Source organism: Sciurus carolinensis, chromosome 10 (assembly GCF_902686445.1).
Source record: "Sciurus carolinensis chromosome 10, mSciCar1.2, whole genome shotgun sequence".
In the NCBI taxonomy this organism is placed as follows: domain Eukaryota; kingdom Metazoa; phylum Chordata; class Mammalia; order Rodentia; family Sciuridae; genus Sciurus; species Sciurus carolinensis.
The window spans coordinates 56,518,351-56,542,850 of record NC_062222.1 but is presented as its reverse complement, the minus strand read 5'-3'; the positions used below and the strand labels follow the sequence as shown (position 1 = coordinate 56,542,850).

The 24,500-nt window shown below is 35.1% G+C and overlaps 1 protein-coding gene across 1 annotated transcript in view; it reads left to right on the top strand.

Moving 5' to 3' along the window:
• Positions 1-24,500, top strand: part of Mttp (microsomal triglyceride transfer protein) — a 47,828-nt gene that overhangs the window by 12,437 nt on the left and 10,891 nt on the right. The window contains 12 exon segments of the mRNA XM_047566667.1: positions 841-948; positions 2,133-2,249; positions 2,566-2,705; positions 4,473-4,623; positions 6,755-6,821; positions 6,824-6,911; positions 8,190-8,358; positions 9,236-9,343; positions 18,434-18,646; positions 20,563-20,774; positions 22,926-23,023; positions 23,115-23,236. Coding sequence (XP_047422623.1) covers positions 841-948; positions 2,133-2,249; positions 2,566-2,705; positions 4,473-4,623; positions 6,755-6,821; positions 6,824-6,911; positions 8,190-8,358; positions 9,236-9,343; positions 18,434-18,646; positions 20,563-20,774; positions 22,926-23,023; positions 23,115-23,236 — 1,593 coding nt within the window.

The following is a 24,500-nucleotide window of genomic DNA, read 5'->3' as shown; positions in this document are numbered from 1 at the left end:
ATATTCTCTTTGTATATTTGCCCTTTTCTTAAACGTTGGCTAACTTATCCAAATAATAAAAGACACTGTAGCTATAAATGTCAAGGGTAAAACAAAGGGAAGTTACATATTGTTGCTACCAAATCACAGTCACCTCATTCCTCTTCTTTTCCCTGTCTTCTAAAGGAACATCAGAGCAGTACCTGGAGCAGCCTGTAAGCAACTCTGTCTCAAATCTTCCAACTTTCTGTATCTCCTTTTACCCAAGGTCAACATGAATGCCCTGGAAAAACCTTGCTCCTCTGGAATTTTATCCATGGGCATCTTAGCCATGCCTGGGTCCTTGTCATGGCCTTCAGAGGCTGTGCCACCTCAGAAGTCTCAAGGGTAACAATTGCCCTTCTTTTCTAAGAACCTTTTTATTTGCTGATATTGTAAAACTTGGTTAGTTTTCATTTCAACAGGGTTGCAGATAAAGAACAGTCAGAGGGACTGTTCCTAATTTTTCTTTCTTGAACGATTCTTGTTTTGACAGAAATCCCAGCCTGGATTAGTGCTCTTTCCTCCCCTATGCAATGCCCATCATGTTAGAACCTTCACTATCAGCCCTCTAAATTTCACATCTTAGTGATCTATCTTCATAGAAATCTAAATAGTTTCTTGTCACACACACAAACACACACACACACACACACACACACACACACACATAGAGAAATCACAGCTTTGAAGTAACAGATTGCTTTCTCCCAGAATTAATGGAGGTGAGAATCTCACCTTTCTAGTCACTTATTTAACTAAATCTGATAAATGATGCATTTTTGCTTCATATATGTTCCTTTTTATTTTTTTTCCTCATAGGTCAAGGAGTTCTTCTCATATCCAAATGAGCCAGTGGCCATAGCAAATCTCAAGAGAGGCTTGGCTAGCCTATTTCAGATGCAGTTAAGCTCTGGAACCACCGATGAGGTACTTACTAACATTACCAAGGAGTCTGCATCTTGTTTGTCAATAGGGTTGCCAAAACTGTTTATAAGTAGTTCTTCTTGTAGAAATTCAGTAGATGAGTTACTATAATGGTATCGCTCAGAAAAGATGAGTTGGTTACTCAAATCTCATTTACATATGAAACAGTTGTCATTTACCCCAATGCTTTTTTACTTAAATACAAGGTAAAGGGATTTAGAACCACTTCTAATAAGTAAGAGAACTTAGAATAATTGTTAGAAATACAGAAAACATTGGGAATCATTCCAGTGGTTTCCAGACATCACTGTGTACCACTATCCTATGAGGATTAGCCCAGAGATTGTGATCAGTAGATTAGGGAGGACCTGAACATCTGTATTTTAACAATCTCCTCAGATAATTAGGATTAACTGTCAGTGTGGGGAACCACTAATTGGTACCAACTTCCCTCATTTTGCAAATGAAGAAACTGAGGTCAATTGGAGAAGTTAAGCAGATCCACTAGTATCACACCTGTAATCAAAGCTGGACTCCTACTTTCCTAGTTTGAATTCAACTAGCCCACGAATGGAAGAGAAAATCTGATGGCAGGCCTGGGCCAAGAGAATGCTGGCTAGTTTGCTAGAGTAGAGGCAGACGAGGCTGGCAGAGCCCAGGGGAAAGCTCAGAGAAGCTAGGCTGAGTCTATATTGGGAAACATTTGCCTAAATTCAAATTGGTGATGGACTAACAATGAGTCTAATTAATCCCATGGGTTTTTAAGCATCGTAAAAGGCTAGTCAAAGTAACACACACACACACATACACACACACACAAACACACACACACACACACACACACGCGGTCTAGATGTAGTTTTAAAAATCAACTCTCTGTGCCACATAATTATCTATTTACTAGAGTTTTATTTATTGCCAGGCCATTTTTGTTGGGCATAGAGAGAAATAGAAAATGCTGTGTTATTTCTGGATCAATCAAAAGGGTACTATAATCTTCAGCCAAAGAAGGTGAGAAAGAATGAACAGACTATAGGGGACTAAATTCTCTATTTTTGTTTTGTCATCCTGAAATAAAAAGCTGTTTATTGTGAGGTATTAAGGACCTAAATTTTCAGGCCACTTCCCACTAGAATTAAAAGATCCCTGCCAAATCCCAAACATTATATTTTTGCTTTTCTTTTTAGGAAGATGTCTCTGGAAATTGTAAAGTGACCTACCAGGCTCATCAAGATAAAGTGGTAAAAATTAAGGCCTTGGATTCATGCAAAATTGAGAGGTCTGGATTTACAACCCAAAATCAGGTAAGATCTGTATCACTTTCTTTGAGGCAGTCAAATAATTACATGTTGTAGAGATTAATTTTAAATAATAGAAAAATAAGGTAGAAATATAACTTGTAAACATTTATATTTTTTAGTTTAAGTCATAGTTTCACACATGTCAAATAAATAGACTTAGTTAAATAGGTTATGGATGTGGGTGATGGGGGAAGAGGATAAAAGGGTAGCTCTTTTGAAGATAGTTTTGTATTTGGTTTAATTCAAAGAATAAAAAAGCTAATTGTTTTGTTTTTTTTTTTACAAAAATAGATATTTATCTATCTTTTTATTTATTTAGGTGTTGGGTGTCAGTTCCAAAGCCACATCTGTCACTACCTATAAGATAGAAGACAGTTTTGTTGTAGCAGTGCTTGCAGAAGAGACACATGCTTTTGCGGTGAATTTCCTCCCAACCATCACAGGAAAAATAGTGTCAAAGTAAGATAATGCTGAAATTTTGATTTTCCTTACTGTTCTTTGACATATTATTATACTTGGTTTATAAATGTGTGTGTGTGTGTGTGTGTGTGTGTGTGTGTGTGTGTGGTGCTTCTTCATTTTGACTGTGAGTTTCTGGAAAACAGAGATTACACCTGGATCACCTTTATTTTTCACATCATCCATAATAATAATACATGGCACAAAGTAAATACCATTTATGGATTTGAATTTAAAATTTAAAAAGACAAACTCTAAGTGCATTTTCTAATTTGTTTGAGTGTTTTTTAATGTTAAGGTTAAAAAATGGTGGCATTTGTATCTTATCACCTTGGGAGATTTTTCTGGTCTTTTTTTTTTTTTTTTTTTTTTGGTGGTACCAGGCTCAAACCTAGGGTCTTGTACATGTTAGGCAAGCAGTCTGCTACTGAGCTACACCCCCAGCATCCTTGAGAGTTTTAAAAGTTATTGTTAAGAAACATTAAAAGTTCCATAGTAAAGAAATGTGACACAATTTATGAGATTTATCATTTAAGTGTTTAAGCCTGTTGTATCAATTTAAGACCATTTCTCTGATCAGAATGGTTCTAACAAGATTAAGAACTGAAATTTCAAATCTGTTTGTTTTAATATTTTAATTCAAAAAGGACATTTTCAACATTAAGTAAATTATATATTATGTCATTGCTTCTCAAAAATTTCCTTTGAACTGGTCCTAACATCAGAATTAGATGAATACAAAATCATAGAAGTGTCTCAAACCATTAAACCTTGAAATTTTATTCAAGTCTTATATGGAGTAGAATTTTGCATTGTACTTCATGCTCTTTATTGTTTTTTTATATTCTCATGTAAAATAAATGTTTTTAATTGCTTATCAGGTCTATCTGGTTTCTGTTTCCTTACAACAAGCAACAAATTCAATGGAATAGAAAGCATTTTTCACTGTATTATTCTCTCTCATAATTTTGGACTTACCTTGGCTTGGCTGAACATGCCTTGCCTAGTGTCTGCTAAACAGTGACAGTGACAGTGACAGGCTAGAGCTAGAATTATTCTAAGATTGTTCCCTCATGTGTCTGGTGCTTGAGCTAAGAAGACTCAGATAGCTTTGGTTCCTTACGAATCTCTCTTTCTCTCTTGGCATGGCCCATTCAGGTGACCAGACTTTTTTTTTTTCCCACAAATTTTTGTTGGTATATTAGTTGTACATAATGGTGGCATTTATTGTTACATATTTGTACATGCACTCAATATAACAGTAGAATTTGGCCAGTATCATTCCCCAGTATTTCTCCTTTCCCTCTTCTCCTTCTCTCTAGTTCCTTTCTTTTGACTAGATTCTGGAAGACAATAGTAGATGAAAATATTGTCAAGTCCATTTTTGGAAAATAAACTTTCCTAAGTGTCTTTGTTAATAAGTGACATGTGGTTGTATTCAAATATCACTTTCAGAAAGCTGGGCTAAATTCTAAAGGGCTGACATCTCATATTTGGTTCAGCATCCAGGTGAATTTTCTCTCTTCTATTTTCTTGTCATAATATTTTAAAAGTTGAGACTTAAACCTTTAAATTATTGAATAAAATCATTGCTCTATGAAGACTTCATAATTATCTGGAGGTTTCAGTTAGCCCTGGAAATACCCAAGTTTGAACTTTTATAACCCAAATAACCTGTTTATCTTGGTTTTCAAAAGAATGATAATTAGTATATTGTTCACTCAAAAGAATACTTATAATGTGCTATTTCTTTTTGGTATTATGCAGGCAGAAATTAGAGCTGAAGACAACTGAAGCAGGCCCAAGACTGAAACCTGGAAAGCAGGTTGCAGCTGTAATTAAAGCAGTTGATTCAAAGTACACAGCCATCCCCATTGTGGGGCAGGTCTTCCAGAGCGAGTGCAAAGGATGCCTTTCTGTAAGTATGAATAAATTGGGGCTAATAGCGGCTTAAAATTCTATTTTTCTTTTGTCTCCATTGGAAGCATCAACTAATTTTATGAATTTTCTAAAGAACTATCAGCCACCACCAAGTTAGGATGATAGTAGCCTAACTGATATAATCCTGAGATGATGCAAATAATATAACAATAATGAAGAAATAATTACTACTTGTTTATCTTTAATAAAACATGCTATGACTTAAGGACAACCTTTTGAAAATCAAACCTGAGATTTAGGTTGGGGTGAGGGAAGATTTAATGAAGCTGGGGGAAATAAATTTTATCAAGAACATGGACAAGGGTCTGAATTTAGTAAGGGCAGAATTGTATATGGGTTTGTTCACAGGTACTTTATTAACCCTGATGTTCTAAGTATTGCTGTTGGGAATTAAAGAGGATTCCAAATTCTCTGCCTGAATTAGAGTATAAGCTCCTACCATATTTCAATGTCTCCTACAAGTATAGCCAGAAAGGGGATATTCCTTCTCAAAGGCAAACTATAGACCATCTTGTAAGATTTTCAATATAATGAAGAGAAATTTCATTGATTACATGAATCAGTTGTGCTGTATGGTCACAGAAATGACTTTAAGGTCTAGTGTTTCCTAATATCTAACCACTTGTCTGGAGCAAACCTTGGCTCCAGGTTCTATGTGTAGCTACTGTAAAGTGCTCTTTCCTTAAACATTACTGGTGTTCAGAAAAATGGAGTCATCAGGAACTAATACCACAATTTGTTTAAAGTACAACATGCTAATACCTGATTAATTTATAAAATTTACTAAATTGACTTAGAGGAAAACTGAAACATTTCAAAGCATGAAATTATAATTTTCAGACTTTATTTCTTATTGTATTTTTTTTCTTCCATAAGCCATTTAATTTTCCAGTATCTTATGAAATAAAAATTATTTAGGGAAATGATTAATGAAAGGAATCATATTTTCTTATGTTGTGACCTATTAATCCCCCATAGTTATTAAACATTATGAGCCATCTAAGATTATTCATTGCAGAAAGGGTTTATGTTATTGAAGAATTTGCTTTTCCAACCTCAGTATAAAGTTACTACTGTAACTTTTTAAAGAAAAAAAAATCTAAATTCACATAGAAATGCTCTTTGCCTTTAGAAACAACCTAGGAAATATGAAGCTAAATATAGCTGGAATTTTGCACTGGAGTATCCTCTTTAGATGAGATAGCTAAAAGAGATTTGCAAAAGAGAAAAATAAGTGTCTGTTGCTTAGAAGAAGGGATAAATAATTTAAAAACCAGAAGCATGGTGATTACCACACAGTTAAAAAGTTAGAGGTCACTGATGAAATTTAACATATTCTGTACAACTAGGTGAAAAGTAGTCAAGTATGAAAAATAAGTTCTTTAGTTTGTTTCCAAGCCAGGGTATGTCATCAATTAGAATTATTTACTATTTTTAAATATGTCAACAATTAGAATTATTTTTTAGAACAAAAGTAGAATAATTGCAGTGTGTGTGTGAGAGAATTGCTTTAATGTAAATAGTATGCTACTAAACATAGATATAAGTAATGAACAGTTAAGACCTCAGTAATAGTAAAACATTAAATTTCAGACAAACAATACTATAAAAAGAGTAGGGAGCTCAAACTATTATAAAAAGTGACTTCCAGTGAGGTGCAGGTGAATTAGAAACCTGTTAAAATACTTCAGCAGTTCTGATTTTTTTTCCCTCCAAAATATCCTCCCATTAATTAAAATTCTGGACAGTTTCACTAGGGTAGTCAAAATCTGGTCTTTGGTGTAATTCCCTTGGTGTAGCCACGGGATGACCATATGCCCAGACACAAGTTATTTATTTCCCAAAGTCCTTCAAATTTATAACTAACAGGAAAAAATGGTCCTCCTACAGAGGAATGGCACTGAGGATTAGCATGCCTCTCCTTTTGCCCCTGGGCTTCACGAGTGGTCTGATCTGGGCAGGGAGACAAGAACCATACTGAGCAAAGATACAAAAGCATCTTCTGCTTGTCAAATACAAGTAAAATTTTATTTCTGGGGAGAATGGCCTTTGTAAATGTGGGTTATCAGAACTGCGATCAGGACATGAGCCTGTGACTGTGTTTGCAGCTCTCAGAACACTGGCAGTCCATCAGGAAACACCTGGAACCTGACAACCTCTCCAATGCCGAGGCTGTCAAAACTTCCTGGCCTTTGTTCAGCACCTCAGGACTGCAAAGAGAGAAGACATCCTCCAAATTTTGAAGACTGAAAAGAAAGAAGTACTGTAAGTTCCCCAAACTTTGTGTGGGGTCATCTGTCAGGAAACCATTGCTGGTTGTCATTTTTTTATTAAGCAAGAAAGACTCCTTCTAAATCAATTGTCCCACTTCCAAATCAATTATTCTGTTGTTCTACAATTATGCCACCGTGCAGTAACTTAATGGTCACTTGACCAACAATCCAAGAACAAATTTTCAACAGTGACTCAGGATGCACATATTTTTATACTTATGAGTTGAAATTAGTGCTAGATTAGCACATAGAGAGGTGAGGCCAGGGCTTCATCATGACACCCCAGCACGTGGCTGCCTCTCTGTTTTTTGCAACCGTGTTTGCAAGCTATTAATTTATGTTTGAAAAGACTTCGGAGTTGACTGAAACAAACTAGAAAGTTATGACTTTTCTTTTGAAAATGTGATTTCATTAACGATCCAACTGATGTCTCATTTTATACAGAAAATTGAGAACTATTAAGCAACCAAAAGAATCTAGTGAAAAGAAATTCACACATTTTGTAGAATTTGGTGAAAGTGATTCATTCTCATGTGTGAAAAAGAAAATTGACTTAATTCTCAAATATGTTTTGTTTGTAAGTAAATTTTATACATAGTACACAATTTATAAATACAAATTCATCTGTATAATGTCAATTACCCTAATTGATTATGTAGAACATGGCTCACTTAGTATTTGACAAACAGTGGAACCTACCCATTAACATAATCAAAAGTGGAAATTGGCCAGGTTGCGCGCACACACACACACACACACCAGCAACAGCAGCTGTCAGGGTTCAAAGGACTCAATTTCTCAAGAAGAGAATTTTGTTTTTTTGATCTGCAAAGTCTGTTTATTCTTGATCATATTTGTTATTTAGTTCCCTTGAGGATACTAAAAAATAGAAAAATTATCAATTTGATGGGCCACAGCTTTTATATACTACTGGTATAGAGAAGAATTTGAGCCTAATTTATAATGCTATTTATATAATTTAAATTTACGAATCTTCAAATTATTCTTGGGTTAGGTTAATATAGTAAAATTAGCTTGTATATTCTATGTATATATTGTTTAAATAAGAAAAAGAAGGGTTAAGGGAGAGATTTAAATAAAATGGGAAGGGGATCTTTTTGAGAAAATCTTATTTTTTTGTTGTTCAAATAAAAAGAATTCACTTCTTCAAGAAAGTCAAATCAGTGAAATGTCTGTGAGTGGTAGAGGTTTTTTAATAATTCCTTAAGCACCTGAAGCACTGATATGCATGACAATGCCTTTTTCATAGACCTCAGTTGGTGGATGCTGTCACCTCTGCTCAGACTCCAGCCTCCTTAGAAGCCATTTTGGACTTTTTGGATTTTAAAAGTGACAGTAGCATTGTCCTCCAGGAGAGGTTTCTCTACGCCTGTGGATTTGCCACCCATCCAGACGAAGAGCTCCTGAGAACACTCATTGTAAGTCGAGCAGACTTAGGGAAAATAAAGACTCTCAGCAGCTAAAAGCAAAAACAAACAAACCCAAAAACCCCTAAGAATATAAGTGGCAATTAAAAGTTGTTCAGATCAGAATGAAGACTGCAAACTGTGAATACCTTCTAAATAGTCACATTCAGATTTCTCTGGACTATTTCTATTCATAGATCATTCACTGCACAGCAAATTATTTCACTTAGTGTCTTTCCAGTCTCACTAATTAGCATAAACTATACATTGTAGAAACTTAAAGATTGTGTTCACTTCTCATATGTGGGATAGGACAACATTTTGGAGGGGAGAAATCTAGGTTAGGCTTTAATAAGCAATTAAAATTTTTTTTTGAGTTAGAAATCCTCATGGTATTTGTATAGATACATTGAAAAGATACAATTATTTCAATATTTAAAATTTTATATTCCATACAAAACTGACTTCTCTTGAGTCCAAGATTTTTTTTTTTAAAATTACACTTATCCACTTATTACCTGGTGGATAATAAGTTCATAATCTTTTTGGAAAACACACCTACTTGAGAATCTGGTAAAAACAATGAAGATCACCTTCATTCATATTTAAATTTTAAAGACATTTTTGTAGAACACTGACTAACCTGACAAACCTAATCCACAAACCCTTAGAGAGTTCATAGACCATGGTTAGGAATACCTGGACAAGGGACATTCTTTTAACTCTTCATTCAAAACTAGAAAGTGAATTTCTAAATGTTTCAAAAGCAAAATTCTGAGTTTGCTAATATTTCCCTCAAGTTATTGGTTACTTTATCCTTAACAAAAAATGTCCCTCTGAAGTACTTAAATGTCTTGATGGCCTCTTTTTATCCCTGTTTGGTTAATAGAGTAAGTTCAAAGGTTCCTTTGCGAGCAACGACATCAGAGAAACTGTTATGATCATCATTGGAGCCCTTGTCAGGAAGCTGTGCCAGAATGAAGGCTGCAAACTCAAAGTAAGTACGGATCAGTGTCCTGCATGCCATCACTCGAACCGCCATATTTGATCCTCATCTTGCTGCCCACCAGTGGCACTCCTAATTATCCTCTGACTCTACTGATTTTCCCTTTTGCCTACAATTACTGCCATCTAACATATTTTGAAATTCCATTGTTTATTATATTTATTGTTATTTCTGTATACTCCATACAAAAATGTATCTTTGTTTCCTTCAGTACCAGTTGCCTACAATAGTGCTTGATACCTAGATAAAGATCAATAACTACTTGCTAGAAAGGGAATAGTACATTAATATTCCTACCAGCATATGTTTATTGAGCGCCCATTAAATACTCAGATTTGTTTGGTCTTTGTTTTATGACAAATGATAATTGTATATATTTATATATATTTGGGGGGGTCAAGTGTGATGTTTTGATACATCTAAACATTGTGGCATGATCAAATTAATATATCCATCACCTCAAATACTTACTGTTTCTTCATGGTGAGAAAATTTAAAGTCCATTCTTCTAGATATTTTGAAGTAATGACACAATTTTATTAAATAGTTATCATGCTGTGTGATCACCAGAATCCTGTCTGATACTGTGAATGGTTGACCACTATCTCCCGTTTCCTGGTTCCCCCTTCCTTATCCTATTCTGACTAGCCTTTGTCAACCACCATTCTTACTCTACAGACTTATATAAGTTTGACTTTTTTAGATTCCATGTACAAAGGAAATCATGTGGTATTTATCTCCCTATGCCTGATTTATTTCACTCAGCATGATGTCCTCCAGGTCTGTCCATGTTTCCTTTTTAAAGGATTTAGTATTCTATCATGTATGTATATCACATTTTAAATGTCCATTCATTCTTGGCTATTGTGAACAAAACTGGAAAGAACATGGAAATGTTGATAGCTCTTCAACACACTGATTTTATTTCCTTTGGATAAATACCCAGAAGTAGGATTGCTGAATCATAAGATAATTCAAATTTTAGTGTTTTGAGGAATCTCCATACTCTTTTCCAAAATGGGTGGACTAATCTACAAAACTACCAACTACACAAGGGTTACCTTTTCTCTACATCCTTGCCAACACTTTTTATCATTCTACTTTTTTATAATAGCCAACATAATAGGGGTGAGGTGATAGTCGTATTGTGGGTTTTTTTAATTATAGTTTTAATTGGTATCTCTGGTAATTAAAGATGTTGAACATTCTTCCATGTATCTGTTGATCATTTGCATGTATGTTCTTGGAGAAATGTCAGTTCAGGTCCTTTGTCCGTTGTAATAGGACTCTTTGTTTTCCTGTTATAATTTTAGTTCTTTGTTTATTTTAGATATTTGCCCTTGATGATGATATCAACCATGGTATACAATTTGCAGATAATTCCTCCATGATTATTGGTTTTCTCTTCACTCTATTAATTGTTTCATTTCTGTGCATAAATTTTTTGATATGATGCAATCCCATTTGTCTATTTTTCCTTCATTGCCTTGTACTTTTGGGTCTTATCCAAGGACTCCCTGCCCATATCAGTGTCCCCCTGTGTTGTTGTTTTTATAGTATTGCAGTTTCAGGTCTTTCATTTAATTTTTAATCTATTTTAAGTTAATTCTTCTATAAAGGGGGAGACAACATTTTTTTTTCTTTCATATGTGGATGTCCAGTTTTCCCAATACCTTTTATTAAAAATATGATTTTTTCCCCATTACATATTCTTGGCACCCCAGTGTAAAAGCCAGTTAACCCTGTGTGGGTTTATTTGTGAGCCCTTTAACCTATTCCACTGGTCTTTTTTTATATTTATGCCAGTACCATGCTGTTTTTATGACTATGGCTTTGTAATATATTTAAAATTCCAGTAGTGTGATTACTCCAGCTTTATCCTTTTCGCTCAAGATTACTTTGTCAATTTAGGGTCTTTTGTAGTTCCATAAGTGTCATAGAATTGGTTTTTTTTTTTGTTTTTTTTTTTTTTGTTTTGTTTAGTTCTCTAAAGACTGTCACTGGGCTGGGTGTGGTGGTGCACTCCTGTTATCCCAGTGGCTCAGGAGGCTGAGGCAGGAGATCTGGAGTTCAAAGCCAACCTCAGCAAAAACAAGGTGCTAAGCAACTCAGTGAGACCCTGTCTAAATAAAATACAAAATAGGACTGGGGATATGGCTCAGTGGTCAAGTGCCCCTGAGTTCAATACCTGGTACTCCCCTGTCCCCCCACCCCCCCAAAAAAACCAGAATGTCACTGGTATATTGATGGGCATTGCACTGAATCTTTAAATTGCTTTGGGTAGCATGGATGTTAACAATATTAATTCTTCTGAATGCCTTTTCATTTGTCATCTTCAGTTTGTCATCTTGTGTCATCTTCAGTTTCTTTCATCAATGTTCTATAGTTTTCAGTATACAGATCACTTCCTTGGTTAAATTTACTCCTAAGTGTTTATTCATTCTATTATAAATAGGATTGCTTTTTAAATTTCTTTTTTCAGATAGTATGTTGTTAGTTATAGAAATATGATTGATTTTTTTAAGTTGATATTTTATCCTGCAACTTACCGAATTCATTTATCTGTCCTAACAGCCATTTGATGGGGTTTTTAGGGTTTTCTGTATATAAAATCATATATTTTGAAAACAAAGGTGATTTCACTTCTTTCCTTTCCCATTCAAATGCCTTTCATTTCTTTTTATTGACTAATTGTCCTGGATAGGACTTCAAATATGATGATGAACAGAAATGGTGCTAGCAGGTATTATTGTCTTGTTTCTGATCATAGAGGAGTAGTTTTACTTTTTACTGTTGAGTATGTCAGTAATGGTTTTGTCATATATGGATTTATTGTGTTGAGGAATATTCCTTCTATACCTAATTTGTTGAAAGTTTTTATAATAAGGAACATTAAATTTTGTCAAATGCTTCTTTCTGCTGCCATTGAAATGATTATGTTTTTGATCTTCATTCTGTTAATATGGTGAATCACGTTAATTGATTTGCATATGTTGAACCATCCTTGCATTGTAGGAATAAATCCTATTTGGTTGTGGTGACAGATTTTTTTTTAAAGTACCATGGCTAGTATTTTATTGAGGATTTTAAAATCTACGCTCAGCAGTGAGACAAGCCTTGACTTTTCTTTTCTGGTGGTATCTGGTTCTGGTATCGTGGTAATGCTGTCCTTGTAAAAATGTGTTTGGAAGTAATCTCTCCTCTTCCATTTTTTGGAAGAGTTTGAGAAGGATTGGTATTGGTTCTTTAAATAGTTGGAAGAATTCTGCTTTGAAGCCATCTGACCCTGGACTTTTCCTTGATGGAAAACTTTTAATTACTGATTCAATCTTCTTTCTCATTATCACTCTGCTCAGATATCTGATTTCTTCATAATTCATTCTTGGTAAGTTAAATGTTTTATGAAATTCATCTATTTCTCCTACATTGTTCAATTTGTTTGTGTATGTAGACATTGTTCATAATAGTCTCTTATGATCTTTCTTACCTGTAAGTTGTAATATCTCCTATTTCACTTGTGATTTTGCCTATTTGGTCTTTTATCTTCTTAACTTAGTCTAGCTAAGGGCTTGTCAATTTTGTTTTAAAAAAAGACTCCTTAGTTTCATTTTCTTTTGTATGTTTCTATTTCACTTACTTCTCCTCTGATCTTTGTTATTTCTTTCCTTCTGCTGATTTTGAGCTTGTTTAGTCTTTTTTACTAACTTAGGGTAAAATATTTTTTTGAGACTTTCTCCTGTTTTTATGTAGGCATTTAGTGCTATAAATTTCCCTTTTATGAATGCTTTTGCTACAACCCATAAGTTTTAGTATGTTGTGTTTCCATATTCATTCATCTCAAAATATCTTTATATTTCCAGTTTAATGTATTCTTTTATTTAAGAATTATCAGAAGCCTATTATCTAATTTCCATGTATTTGTCAATTTTCTTGATTCCTCCTCTTATTGATTTCTAGTTACATACCATTGTGGAAGGAAAAAATATTTGATATGATTTCAATCTTCTTAAATTTGTTAAAACTTATTTTGTGATTTAAGATTTAGTGGGGGAAGGGGGAAAGGGAAGAATGGAAGAGCGTTGGATTGTGTAGAGAACAAAGTGGGGTATGAAAGGTGGTGGAATGAGACAAGTATCATTACCCTATATACATGTATGATTACACGAATGGTGAATCTCCAGCATGTACAACCATAGAAATGAAAAGTTGTACCCCATTTGTGCACAGTGAATCAAAATGCATTCTGTAAAAATTAAAATTAAAATTAAAAAAATAACATTTAGCTTAAAAAAATTTTTTAGCCTGGGCAGGTTTCTGTGTACACTTAAGAATGTCTATTTTGGGGATATTAGATGGAATATTCTATGTATGTCTATTAGGTCCTTTTGATCTAAAGTATAGTTCAAGTCCAGTGTTTCCTTATTGATTTTGTTTGTATGATCTGTCTATTGTCAGTAATGGGATATTAAAATCCTCAACATTTATTGTGTTGTGGTATGTCTCTCTTCAGTTCTCTTAATGCTTGCTTTATGTATTTAAGTGTTCTCATGTTGGGCACATACTATTTACAATTGTTATGTCTTCTTGATGAATTGACCTCTTTAACATAATATAATGGCCTTCTTTATTCTTTACTCAGCTTTGAATGGTGTGTTGTTCTTCTAGTTCTTAGGAAAATAATAGATTCTAAGGCTTCCTGTTAGAACAGAACTTTGTCTATAATAAATGTAGTTTATAGTTTAAAGTTTTGTCAGTGGAAATTTAAGTATTTCTAATCACCTAGAACTTTGTATTTTGCTTTTAATCTCATTTGCTCAAAGCTTCTTTGTTTTCCTAAGAGCTCATTTTCACATCTTTTTACATTAAAAAGCAAAAATACTCACTGTGTAAGCATAACTAAAAATGGAAATTCCAAATGGATTAAAATCAAATACATCCCACTTTTTTATAATACAAATAAAGCATTTTCTCTGTCCATATTTAGTATATAGCCAGCATCCTGTTCTGCCACAGGAAGGCATAATTGCATTATTTTGCTTACTAAACACTTGCTGTTAAGAACAATATTGAGAATATTTTTGAAACCAAATCATTTCATAAGAGACAACCCCTAAATAGATTGTATACAAAGTATGAAAAAGATTACTAAAAAGAGGGCCATTGAAAATATTTGAATATCAGTTCTGGCAGAAATCAAATTTAGTATAGAGAACTATGAATTCTTATTTTTTTTTGTTTCCATAATTACTTGAGTAGCTTATTTGCTTCAGCAATTGATGTATTAAATACCTTGGCTAAAGACAAAATCCACATATAAAAACATCCTGTTAGCAGTATTTGATGAACATCTACTCTATGCTAGGTATAATGCTAATCCTTTAACATAAAGAGATATAAAACATTCAACCATTCTCAAAGATGTCCTGGAATCAATCCCTATGCATACTGAGGGACAACTGTAATACTGAAACAAACAAGTGGGGATACAGAAGCCACAGTGACCTTTTCTGTTTAAGGGTGTTAGGGAAAGTTTCACCAAAATAGTATTTGAGCTTAGTCTAGAAGAAGGTTTTAAGTGAAGAAATCATAATATGGAATAAAGGATATTCTACAAGTAGCATAATATTGTATGAAAAGGTCCAAAGTAGGCCCAATATGCTTGGGAACAGTGAGAAATTCTGTGGCACTGGAACACAAAATAGGTATGCTTGCCTGTAGGTAGGTTAGGGTGAAGATACCAGAAATGGGGAAGACAGAAGAAAGGTAAATAGATCTTTATTAATAATGAGCTAAGGAGTCTCACCTTCATTGTATACAACAAGGAGGTCTGGTGAAGTTTTTAGGTGGGTGAATGATACACTCTTTTTTTAAATTTTATTTTGGAAGAAGCAAGATAATATATGGACTGGATATTAGCTGAATTAATCAGTGAGATCTTACTGAAAACATTTTGGAATAACTCTGGTAAGAATTAATAGTTGTAAGTGTAGGGTCAAAGAAGTAAAAGGAGACTGATTCAAGAGCCATTTAGGAAGTAGATTCAATAGCGTTTAGTCATTGATGAGTTGCAGGGAATGAGAAAGCGGTAAGAATCTAGGTGACTCCAAAGCTCCAGGTTCGAATACCAGGGTATGGCAATGCCTACCACTTAATCAAGGGTTCCAGAGCCTGATTTAGGAAGGTGGAGCTATTAATTTGTTTTGACCATATTAAGTTTGAAATCCTTTGGGCCACCAGGTTGAGTTGTTCAACAGGCAGTTGGTCACAACTGCAGATCAGGAGAGAAGTAAGAGCTAGAAATAAGAGGGTGGTCAGAAACCCTGGGAGAAAAAAGGATTACCAAGGCATGTGGCATAAAAAGGAAACTGAGTGACTGATCAAGGTTCTTCTGATAATGAGACAACTTAGCTCTTTTCACATTTTTAAAATCACCCTGTAAGTAGCTGCAAACTATCCTCTATCACTGTCATTCAATCTCATTAATGTTTTTGAGCTACTTTATTTTAAGCACTGTTCAGATAATGAGATTTGGCCACCAAATGGACTGTAGTTAATGTTCAGATTTTCTTTTCAATTTTCTGCTATGAAGCTCCAATCTACCTTTTGGCCAAATCAAAGACATATGAAAGAAAATGATGTATCCTTAACATAAATTTAAGGTACTTTCTGGGAACGCAATGCTTATGCTACCCAAAAGGTACCTGTTATTCCATCTAGTGCTATGGCTTTGCAGTATTTGTTAGCATGAAATCTGCCCAACAGCAGTCTGAATAGCAGCTAGACAAGTTCACCATCAGTACTAATAAAGCCAATGATGTCTTTTCTATTTATTTTGTTTGTTTACATTTTGACCTCCCTGCATCCTAATTTCATTTTCTCTGAAAATTTGCATTTGCAAAAAGCAAACTTATAGAAAAGTTCTAAGAATAGTACAATTTCATGAACACATTATACTCTTCATTTAGATTTTCCAAGTCTTGAAATATTGACATTAGCTCATTCTGTTTTATTTTAATTGAACCATCTGAGAGTGAGTTGTAGACATCTAACATTTTACTCCAAAATATTTTTACTTCTTATTACTTGAGTGCCCTTGCATCTAGGCTCTTCTGGTGGGCAAAATACATGTAATTTATTAAAGTGTGAATTCATACCTATGTTTCTAATTCTAATTGAACATACAAGTTTCTTTCTCTCCTTCCTCCATTATATAATTTTATCTTTTTTTTCCCAGCAAGAAGCCTGGATTTTTTGAGAACATCAGTATATTCATTCATCTGCTCATTTCTAAGAGTCACACAAATTAGTTTTGAAATTGTTACATCCATGTCACTATAAAAACAAACTAAGTTCAGTTCAAGACTTCATTACAGTTCTTTTTGTCCTTAGGATATTTTCCAAGGTATACAGTCTGAATCCTATGTACAATAGTTGCTTGGATGAATTCTTTTTTGTCCTCTTCTGTTTAGTTCTGTTATCAATTTGATATCCATTTAGGTTCATTTAAGTTTCAATTGGATTTTAGTAATTTTGCATCCTTGTTAACTTACTTTTACTTCTTGAGGATATAAAATATTAACATGATTCAAAAGCCAAAACTATTTTAAAAAATCCTTAAAAAGGATGGCCCTTTCACCTATTCTTATCTACTTTCCATAGGTAAGCATTACCATTAATTTTTTTTGTTTCTCCTTCTTACATTTCTTTTCACAACAGCAAGCAGATATTCACACGGACACACACTTTACTATTTCTTTTTTCTTGTACAAAAAATTACCATTCTATATATCTTCTTCTATAGTTTAACTTTTTCTACTTAACAATGTATTATGGAAATCACTCCATACTGGTAATAGAGGCCTTCCTAGTCCCTTTTTACAACTGCTTACTACCCTATTGTGCCATTGAATCACAGTTTATTCAATGTCTCCTACATACTATCATGCCAATGGCTTCCACTGTTTTTGCAATTACACATAATGCTGAAATGGATAATTTTAGACACCTTGTTTTTTATTGTTGGGGATGTAGCTTCAGGTCAAGAGCTGTAGATCAAAATGGAGTTTTGTTAACTTTTGTCAATTCCATTTATCTTCCATATGAATTATGCTTTCACTAGCAATACACAAGAATGCCTATTTCCCCATAGCCTCACAAACAAAATACATTATCAAGCTTTATTTATTTATTTTACAAATCTAAGAGTTGACAAATGTCATTTCTTGAATTATGTGTGAAGTTTAGTATGTCTCCTTCTGTTTGGAGATTTTTGTATTTTCTTCCTCCTTCCAACCTTCCCCTTCTGTGTGTGTGTGTGTGTGTGTGTGTGTGTGTGTGTACCTGTAGCTTCATTTCAGAGTTCATAAATCCTGTAGGTGAATTAGGTCTTAGAAATCTTTATGATGAAACAAAAGCCCAGAAAACTTACATAGTGGCAAGGACTCAGATGCTTCTATTTCTAATTTGCTTTTCCATTAAACTATTAACTCATCCCCAGAGTTTTTTCCCCCTCACCAGGCCAGGAAAAAAGACCTTTTCTAATTGCAGAACATGTTTGCAAAGTACCTAGCAAAGAACTTGTCACATGGAAAGCGTTTAAAAATATTTTTAAAATGTATAGCAGTATTAATTAACTTCAACTTCAAGTGAAAACAAACACTTCTAAAATATGTAGAACCAGACCTTATATGTCAAGCAAGTACTTTCACTCAGGTTGTTTCTTAAGAAAATGTGTGTGGTGACATTCAGGCTCCATCTAATTTTTGTTTTAGAAATTCAATAAACGAAAAAAATTTTTAATCAATTGCAAGGGAATTAAAATGGCTTTCTTTAAAATGACTTTTTAAAAAATTCAGAATGCATTTAAAACTAAATCAGCCCATTATTAACTCATTGCTTCTTAAGAATGTGTTGATATATATATTTAAGAAAAAAACACAACTCCTTTTCAAGCTCAACTTACTTGCTTTTATTGTGTGTCCAGCAATAGTGCAAACCTTTTTAAAACTTTAGGTTGTTTTCTTGCCTGAGTTTAGTTTTATGTATAGTTATGAATAAGTTTAAGGTATGTGACTTTTTTAGGCTGTAGTTGAAGCCAAGAAGTTAATCCTGGGAGGACTTGAAAAACCAGAGAAAAAGGAGGACACTATGATGTACCTGCTGGCCCTGAAGAATGCTCTGCTTCCAGAAGGCATCCCACTCCTTCTGAAGTATGCGGAGGCAGGAGAAGGGCCCATCAGCCACCTCGCTACTACCACTCTCCAGCGATATGATGTCCCTTTCATAACAGATGAGGTGAGACCTCCAAGAATATTTGCAACATAAGCAGAAGGGGAAAAGCACATCCGAACATGAGTCAAGAGCAAATTCCTCTCAAGTCGCTCTATTTTTTCCCCAAGTGATCTCTCTCTTGTGCTTAGAAATAACTCTAAAATTGCATTTAAGGCTATTCTAAAGCAGCCTCACATTTTGAATAGATAATGTCCTATATCCTAAAGTATAACTGTTGAAGCATAGCCTCTTATTTTAAGAAATAAATTATTTTCAGAAATATACTTCCTCTTATAAGTTTTTAGATGCTGTTAAATTTTTCAGCACAAAAATATCCTGGCTTAAGTTTGGCCTCTTTTGTTCATATAACTACATTTTTAGGTAGTCACCTAACTTAAAATTTTTGAGGGCAGAGAATGTTTATTAACTTTAATAAAAACTTGCTTTGAGTAGAGTGTCTAACACTGAGAATGTTATTTCCAGTTTGTAGCTAAGTGCCCTTCCCACCAGTTTTGTGTCAAATGTGATTGGCAATAAAGCATAATCATTAGGGGTACAGGCTTTTGAGAAAGATGACCTAGTTGGAAATTCTGACTAGTCGTTTGTCCTTGGGTGAGTTATTTAACTTCCCGAGAAGGAAGGCCAAGATTTGAGGGAAATAGAAAAAGACAGAGAGAAGCATAATTGAAAGAAATATTTATAAATGCCTAGTAAAGAGCCTCACATATTATATCTTTCTTAGGTAATGTTAGTGACCTATAAAATTAGTTGTTGACACAGAATACAATTATTATGACACATTTGCATTGATTTTAATATTTTTTAGGAAAAAAGGCCATAATGTACCCTATGGTTGATAATGATGTGTCAAGTGGGTTCACTGAATATAACAAATGTACCATTGTTGTCTTATTCCATTTTCTATTACTATACCAAAATACCTGAGGTCAAGTGTTTTATAAAGAAAAGAAATTTAGTTTGCTCACAGTTCTGGAGGTTCAAGAATATGGTGCTGACATTTTCTCAGCTCTGATAAGAGCTTATGGCCAATAGCTTTACAATGGCAGAAGTGCATGCAAGAGTGGCCAGTGGCACATATGGATAAAGATTCAGGGAGGTACCAGGATCCCTTTTAATAACCTATTATTGAAGGAATTAATTCAGTCCTATAAAACTGCATTAATTCCTCCTGAGGTCGAACATCCCATGCCTAATTACCTTCTATGAGGCCCTGCCTCTCAAGGGTTCCACCACCTTTACACCACCACACTGGGGTCCAAGCTTCTAGCACATGAGTCTTTGGGGGACACATTTAAGCCACATTCAAATCATAGCAACTGTGGTGCAGGATGTGAACAGAGTGGGAGATTGTGCATGTATATGACTGGGGATATATTAAAACTATCTAATTTCTACTCAATTTTTCTGTGAACCTTATTACACTGCTCTAAAAAAAAAAGTAATAAGGCCTAGTAATTTAAAAAAGAAAAGAAAAGATTCTGAGGTATTTCATTGTGAAGAAAGGTCCATTCATATAGCCATTTCTCTCCAAATCCTCATTGCCATGTGGCAGTAGTATCCATAAAAATATATTAGTTAGGTAGAACCATGCTATGCTGCATAACAAATGAACCTCAAAATCTCAGCAGTTTATCAAAAGTTTATTTATCATGATATGTCTACTATGGGTAAGGGAGCATGTGGCCATCAGTGCATTGAGTCATGGAAGAAAAAGATGGGAAAGCATTGCCTCAACCTGAAAGTGATCCATATTGATTCTGTCATGTCATGGCCTATTAGCTGGAACTAGTTGTATGGCTCCAACCTAATGACAAAGGAACCTGGGAAATGTAGTAATACACATATTTACTCACTGTCCCTGCTACACTATCAATTTTAAAGGTCTGGTTGTGCACTAATTTTGAATATCTTATGAGCAGGTAAAGAAGACCTTGAACAGGATATACCACCAGAATCGTAAAGTCCATGAAAAGACTGTGCGCACGACTGCAGCTACTGTCATTTTAAAAAACAACCCATCTTACATGGAGGTAAAAAACATCCTGCTCTCTATTGGGGAACTTCCCAAAGAAATGAATAAATACATGCTCTCCATTATTCAAGACATTCTGCGTTTTGAAATGCCTGCAAGGTATGACACATTGCATGTCTCTGTGCTTGTTTAAGTTTATTTACATACTGATATGGTACAAATGTGGCTAATAATAATGGTGTTATATTGCGTGGAACAAAAATTGCATGGAACAAAAAGGTGACAAATTTACCCAGAGAACACTGTTTAGTGAATCAGCTAAAATAGCTTCATATTGGCTGTTTCTAATTGGGAGCTCTGAGTTTGACTTACTCTGGCTATACTATTCAGTCTGATAAGTACATATTGCCAAATGTTAGTAATGTTTTAAAATCTAATTGCAGGACTCTTTTATATGTAGCACAACAAAGTGATGTTAGTTCTCACCAATTTGTCTTTCATCTTAATTTTTCATATGTTTGGGATCTTTGAAGCCTCATTTATAAATTTGCCATTAAGGTTTAAAATGTTAGGCATGCCTACATTTTTGGTCAATTCAAGGTCTGAAACAGCAGACTCTGCTGCTTTCAGTCACTCTTGTTGGACTCATCTCCTTCAGGTCCCCAAGTCTTTCCTCCTAAATTCACCAATGCCACTCTTCAGGGTAGCTACCCTCAAAGCTCCTTCTCACTGGAATCAGAGGTCTAGAGAAGGAATTTCCATTTCCCCAGAGGTACCTGCGGAATAGGACCCCCAAGAAAGAACAAACTTTAATGGTCCCCAAAGAAAAGGAAAACAGATGAGGGAGGGTGGAAAACAAAGGCAAAGAAAACTTAAAAAGAAGAAAGTAAAAGATTGAAAGGAAGAGAAATAAGAAGTAAGAAGAGTAAATAGGGGGCGTGAGAAGACCTGAGAGAAGAGTAGGACAAAGAGAAATGAAAGGAGTGGGTGAGCAGGGGAGGGAGGAAGGAGGAAGCCAAGTCTATGGGAAGCCATTGATTTCCAGATGAATGGATGTGATTCTGCTTCTACTTCCTTGTTGCTTTTATGAGACTTTGTGAAGGAGGTCCCAGGCACATTTGCTGACTTTGTCTTGTGAGTCTAGTAATTTAGGAATGGGAAAGAAGAGGCAATCAGAGCACAGGGAAGAAGATGGGGGTAAAGAGCAGCCTAGGAAATGGGAAGAAACAATCACAAACATTGTGGGTCAGATTCTTAGGACCAGAAACCCTACAGTGGGCAGGGTCAGTAAAGGCCACCTTGCTTAGTGTCACTTTGCAGTGTAGGGATCTTGTGTCCAGACTTCAACTGCTCCTCTCTGGTGGCAAGAAGCTCATCACCTGTGAGGAAATCTATTTCATTCTTCAGACTCTGCCCACATGTCTCTGTATGAACTGAAATCTTCCTATTGTCTCTCGTTTTATCTCTGGAGCGAAGCAAAGCATGTATAATCATTCAGCCACATGAATACCCTTTGAATTTTTAAGGGCATCTTTTATGATCCTCCCCTTCTTTGCTTCTCTTTGCTGAAATCTTATAACCTAGTGATATTGGAGGGTGGAGAGTATATCAAATTGCTATTTCCTCCCCTCAAAAATTTCCTACCTCAGATCTAGATCCAGTTTACTTTGGCTGATTATTTAGATGTTTACCATGTCATAATTTTATTATGACTGATATTATTAGTGTTACACAGTAAAAAATGAAAAAATCTCAACTCTAATTACACAGAAAAGACAGAGACATGGAGTAAGGAGGAAGACTTGGAGACAATGGTTCGTTTCTGTGTTTTATTGAGCTGTGTCTGTAATTGAAAACTACACAGGTACAAAGAAATCCTGGAAATTTGCTGTTATATATTATTAACCAGTGATAACATTAAATGGAATAGAAAAATGTTTGAAGACACAGTGTGCAACCACCTTAGTTTGGTACCGTTTTTCTTAAACATTTATACAAGTTAACAACAGAAGAGTGATGACTCAGCCCAAGCTTTCCACTCTGTGTCCACTGTCAGCTGAAGCCTTGTCATAGCTGGGAAGCCTTGCCTTGCTGTCATTTGGATACCAAACTAAATTTCAAATATCTGTGGAATGAAGGGGAAAGCCCTAATCTTGATGCTGATGTCCAGCTGGCACCTCCCCCAGTCTTGGAGTGGCATGAGGAAAATTCCACCCCCTTCTTTTTCCTCTAAGGATTTGATTTCTTTCCTAATTCGACTTGGGAAACAGCCATTACAATGAATGTTCAGCTTTTTCTTCTTACATGCAGCAAAATGATCCGTCGAGTTCTCAAGGAGATGGCCACTCATAATTATGACCGTTTCTCCAAGAGTGGATCCTCTTCTGCCTACACGGGCTACATAGAACGTATGTAACCCACAGAGGGGTTCTCCTCCACGCCCATCCCCAAGTTGGCATGCTGGAACTGTTGCTAAGCTGCTGGTTGCTTTGTCATTAGGTAGTCCCCGAGCAGCATCTACCTACAGCCTTGACATTCTTTACTCGGGTTCTGGCATTCTGAGAAGAAGTAACCTGAACATCTTGCAGTACATTGGGAAGGCTGGTCTTCACGGTAGCCAGGTAACTCATCTTCCATGGGTTGTGCTTAACAAAGTGTGTAAGAAATGAGTCTAAGGTAAAATATAATATCCTGATGGTAGCACTATGTGTCAGTTAATGATGGCTCTGTCATATGTTGCCATGATTCCATCAGCTGCAAAGGTTAAATAGGTTTGTAAACCCAGAGGAAGTTTCAAATATGAACCTAGAATGTAAGTAATTGATGTGCACAACTTCCCAGAGATCCATTTGTCTTTCAAAGGTATACATGTTCACAAAATTGAAATTGTGTCTGTTTTCTTCACTTAAACTTTTTAAATAATATTTTATTTGTATTCATAAATATATTTCTTTGGACCCCGTGAGTATTTAATTCTAAGATGTATTTGCCTTTTCGAGTGTCTTTACAGATAGATTGATTCAACATAAATGAAACTGTATAATAGAATATGACTCTAACTTTGGAGTCCATCTGTATTTCTTCAAAACAGCTAGGAAAAAAAAAAATACAGTGTAAGCATTTAACAACTGGTTGGCAGCTTTCATTCTGTTAGTTTTATCCAAAATTGGGTGATGACCTGCAAAGTCTACCCTATTATGAAATATACCTTCTTTTTAGTTTTTATGACTATCAAATTATAACCTTCTTAATTGAAGATAGTGAAGCTTTAGAAGTGATCCAGGGCCACAGAAACATTGAGTTCCCTTCAATGTTCAATTGCCTCCCTTCTTACTTGTACTGTAGTTAGAATACCATGTCCTTCTGTCCAGAGGACTCGCCATCTGTTTTCTGATATGTGCTCAGAAATGTCAAGCACCCAGTGGTTTGGGGCTGGGTAGGGAGGACAGAAAATGTTTAAAATTCCTGTGTGGTAGAAATCAGGTTGTGAACCTTCTTATGGTATTTGTCGTCTTTTTAAAAATGTTTTTAATTTTTGGCAAGGGAGAAAAGTTTGACATAGAAATGTATGAGTCATGGCTTGGAAAGTTCAGGCCCTCTCATGGCAGCAACCTTGGGACAACTGTGCCAATACCCTTCTATCTCCTTTCAGAGCTCTCCAGTATAGCTGATTCATTATTATATGTAACAGTCCTGAGAAGACCAAGGGCCTCAATAAGATGGAAAGCTCATGCCAGGCTCAGTGGCACATATATGCCTGTAATCCTCGCAACTTAGGAGGCTGAGTCAGGAGGATTGGAAGTTCGAGGCCAGCCTCATCAACTTGGCAAGGCACTGTCTCAAAATAAAAAATAAAAAGGGTTGGGGATGTGGCTCAGTCATAAA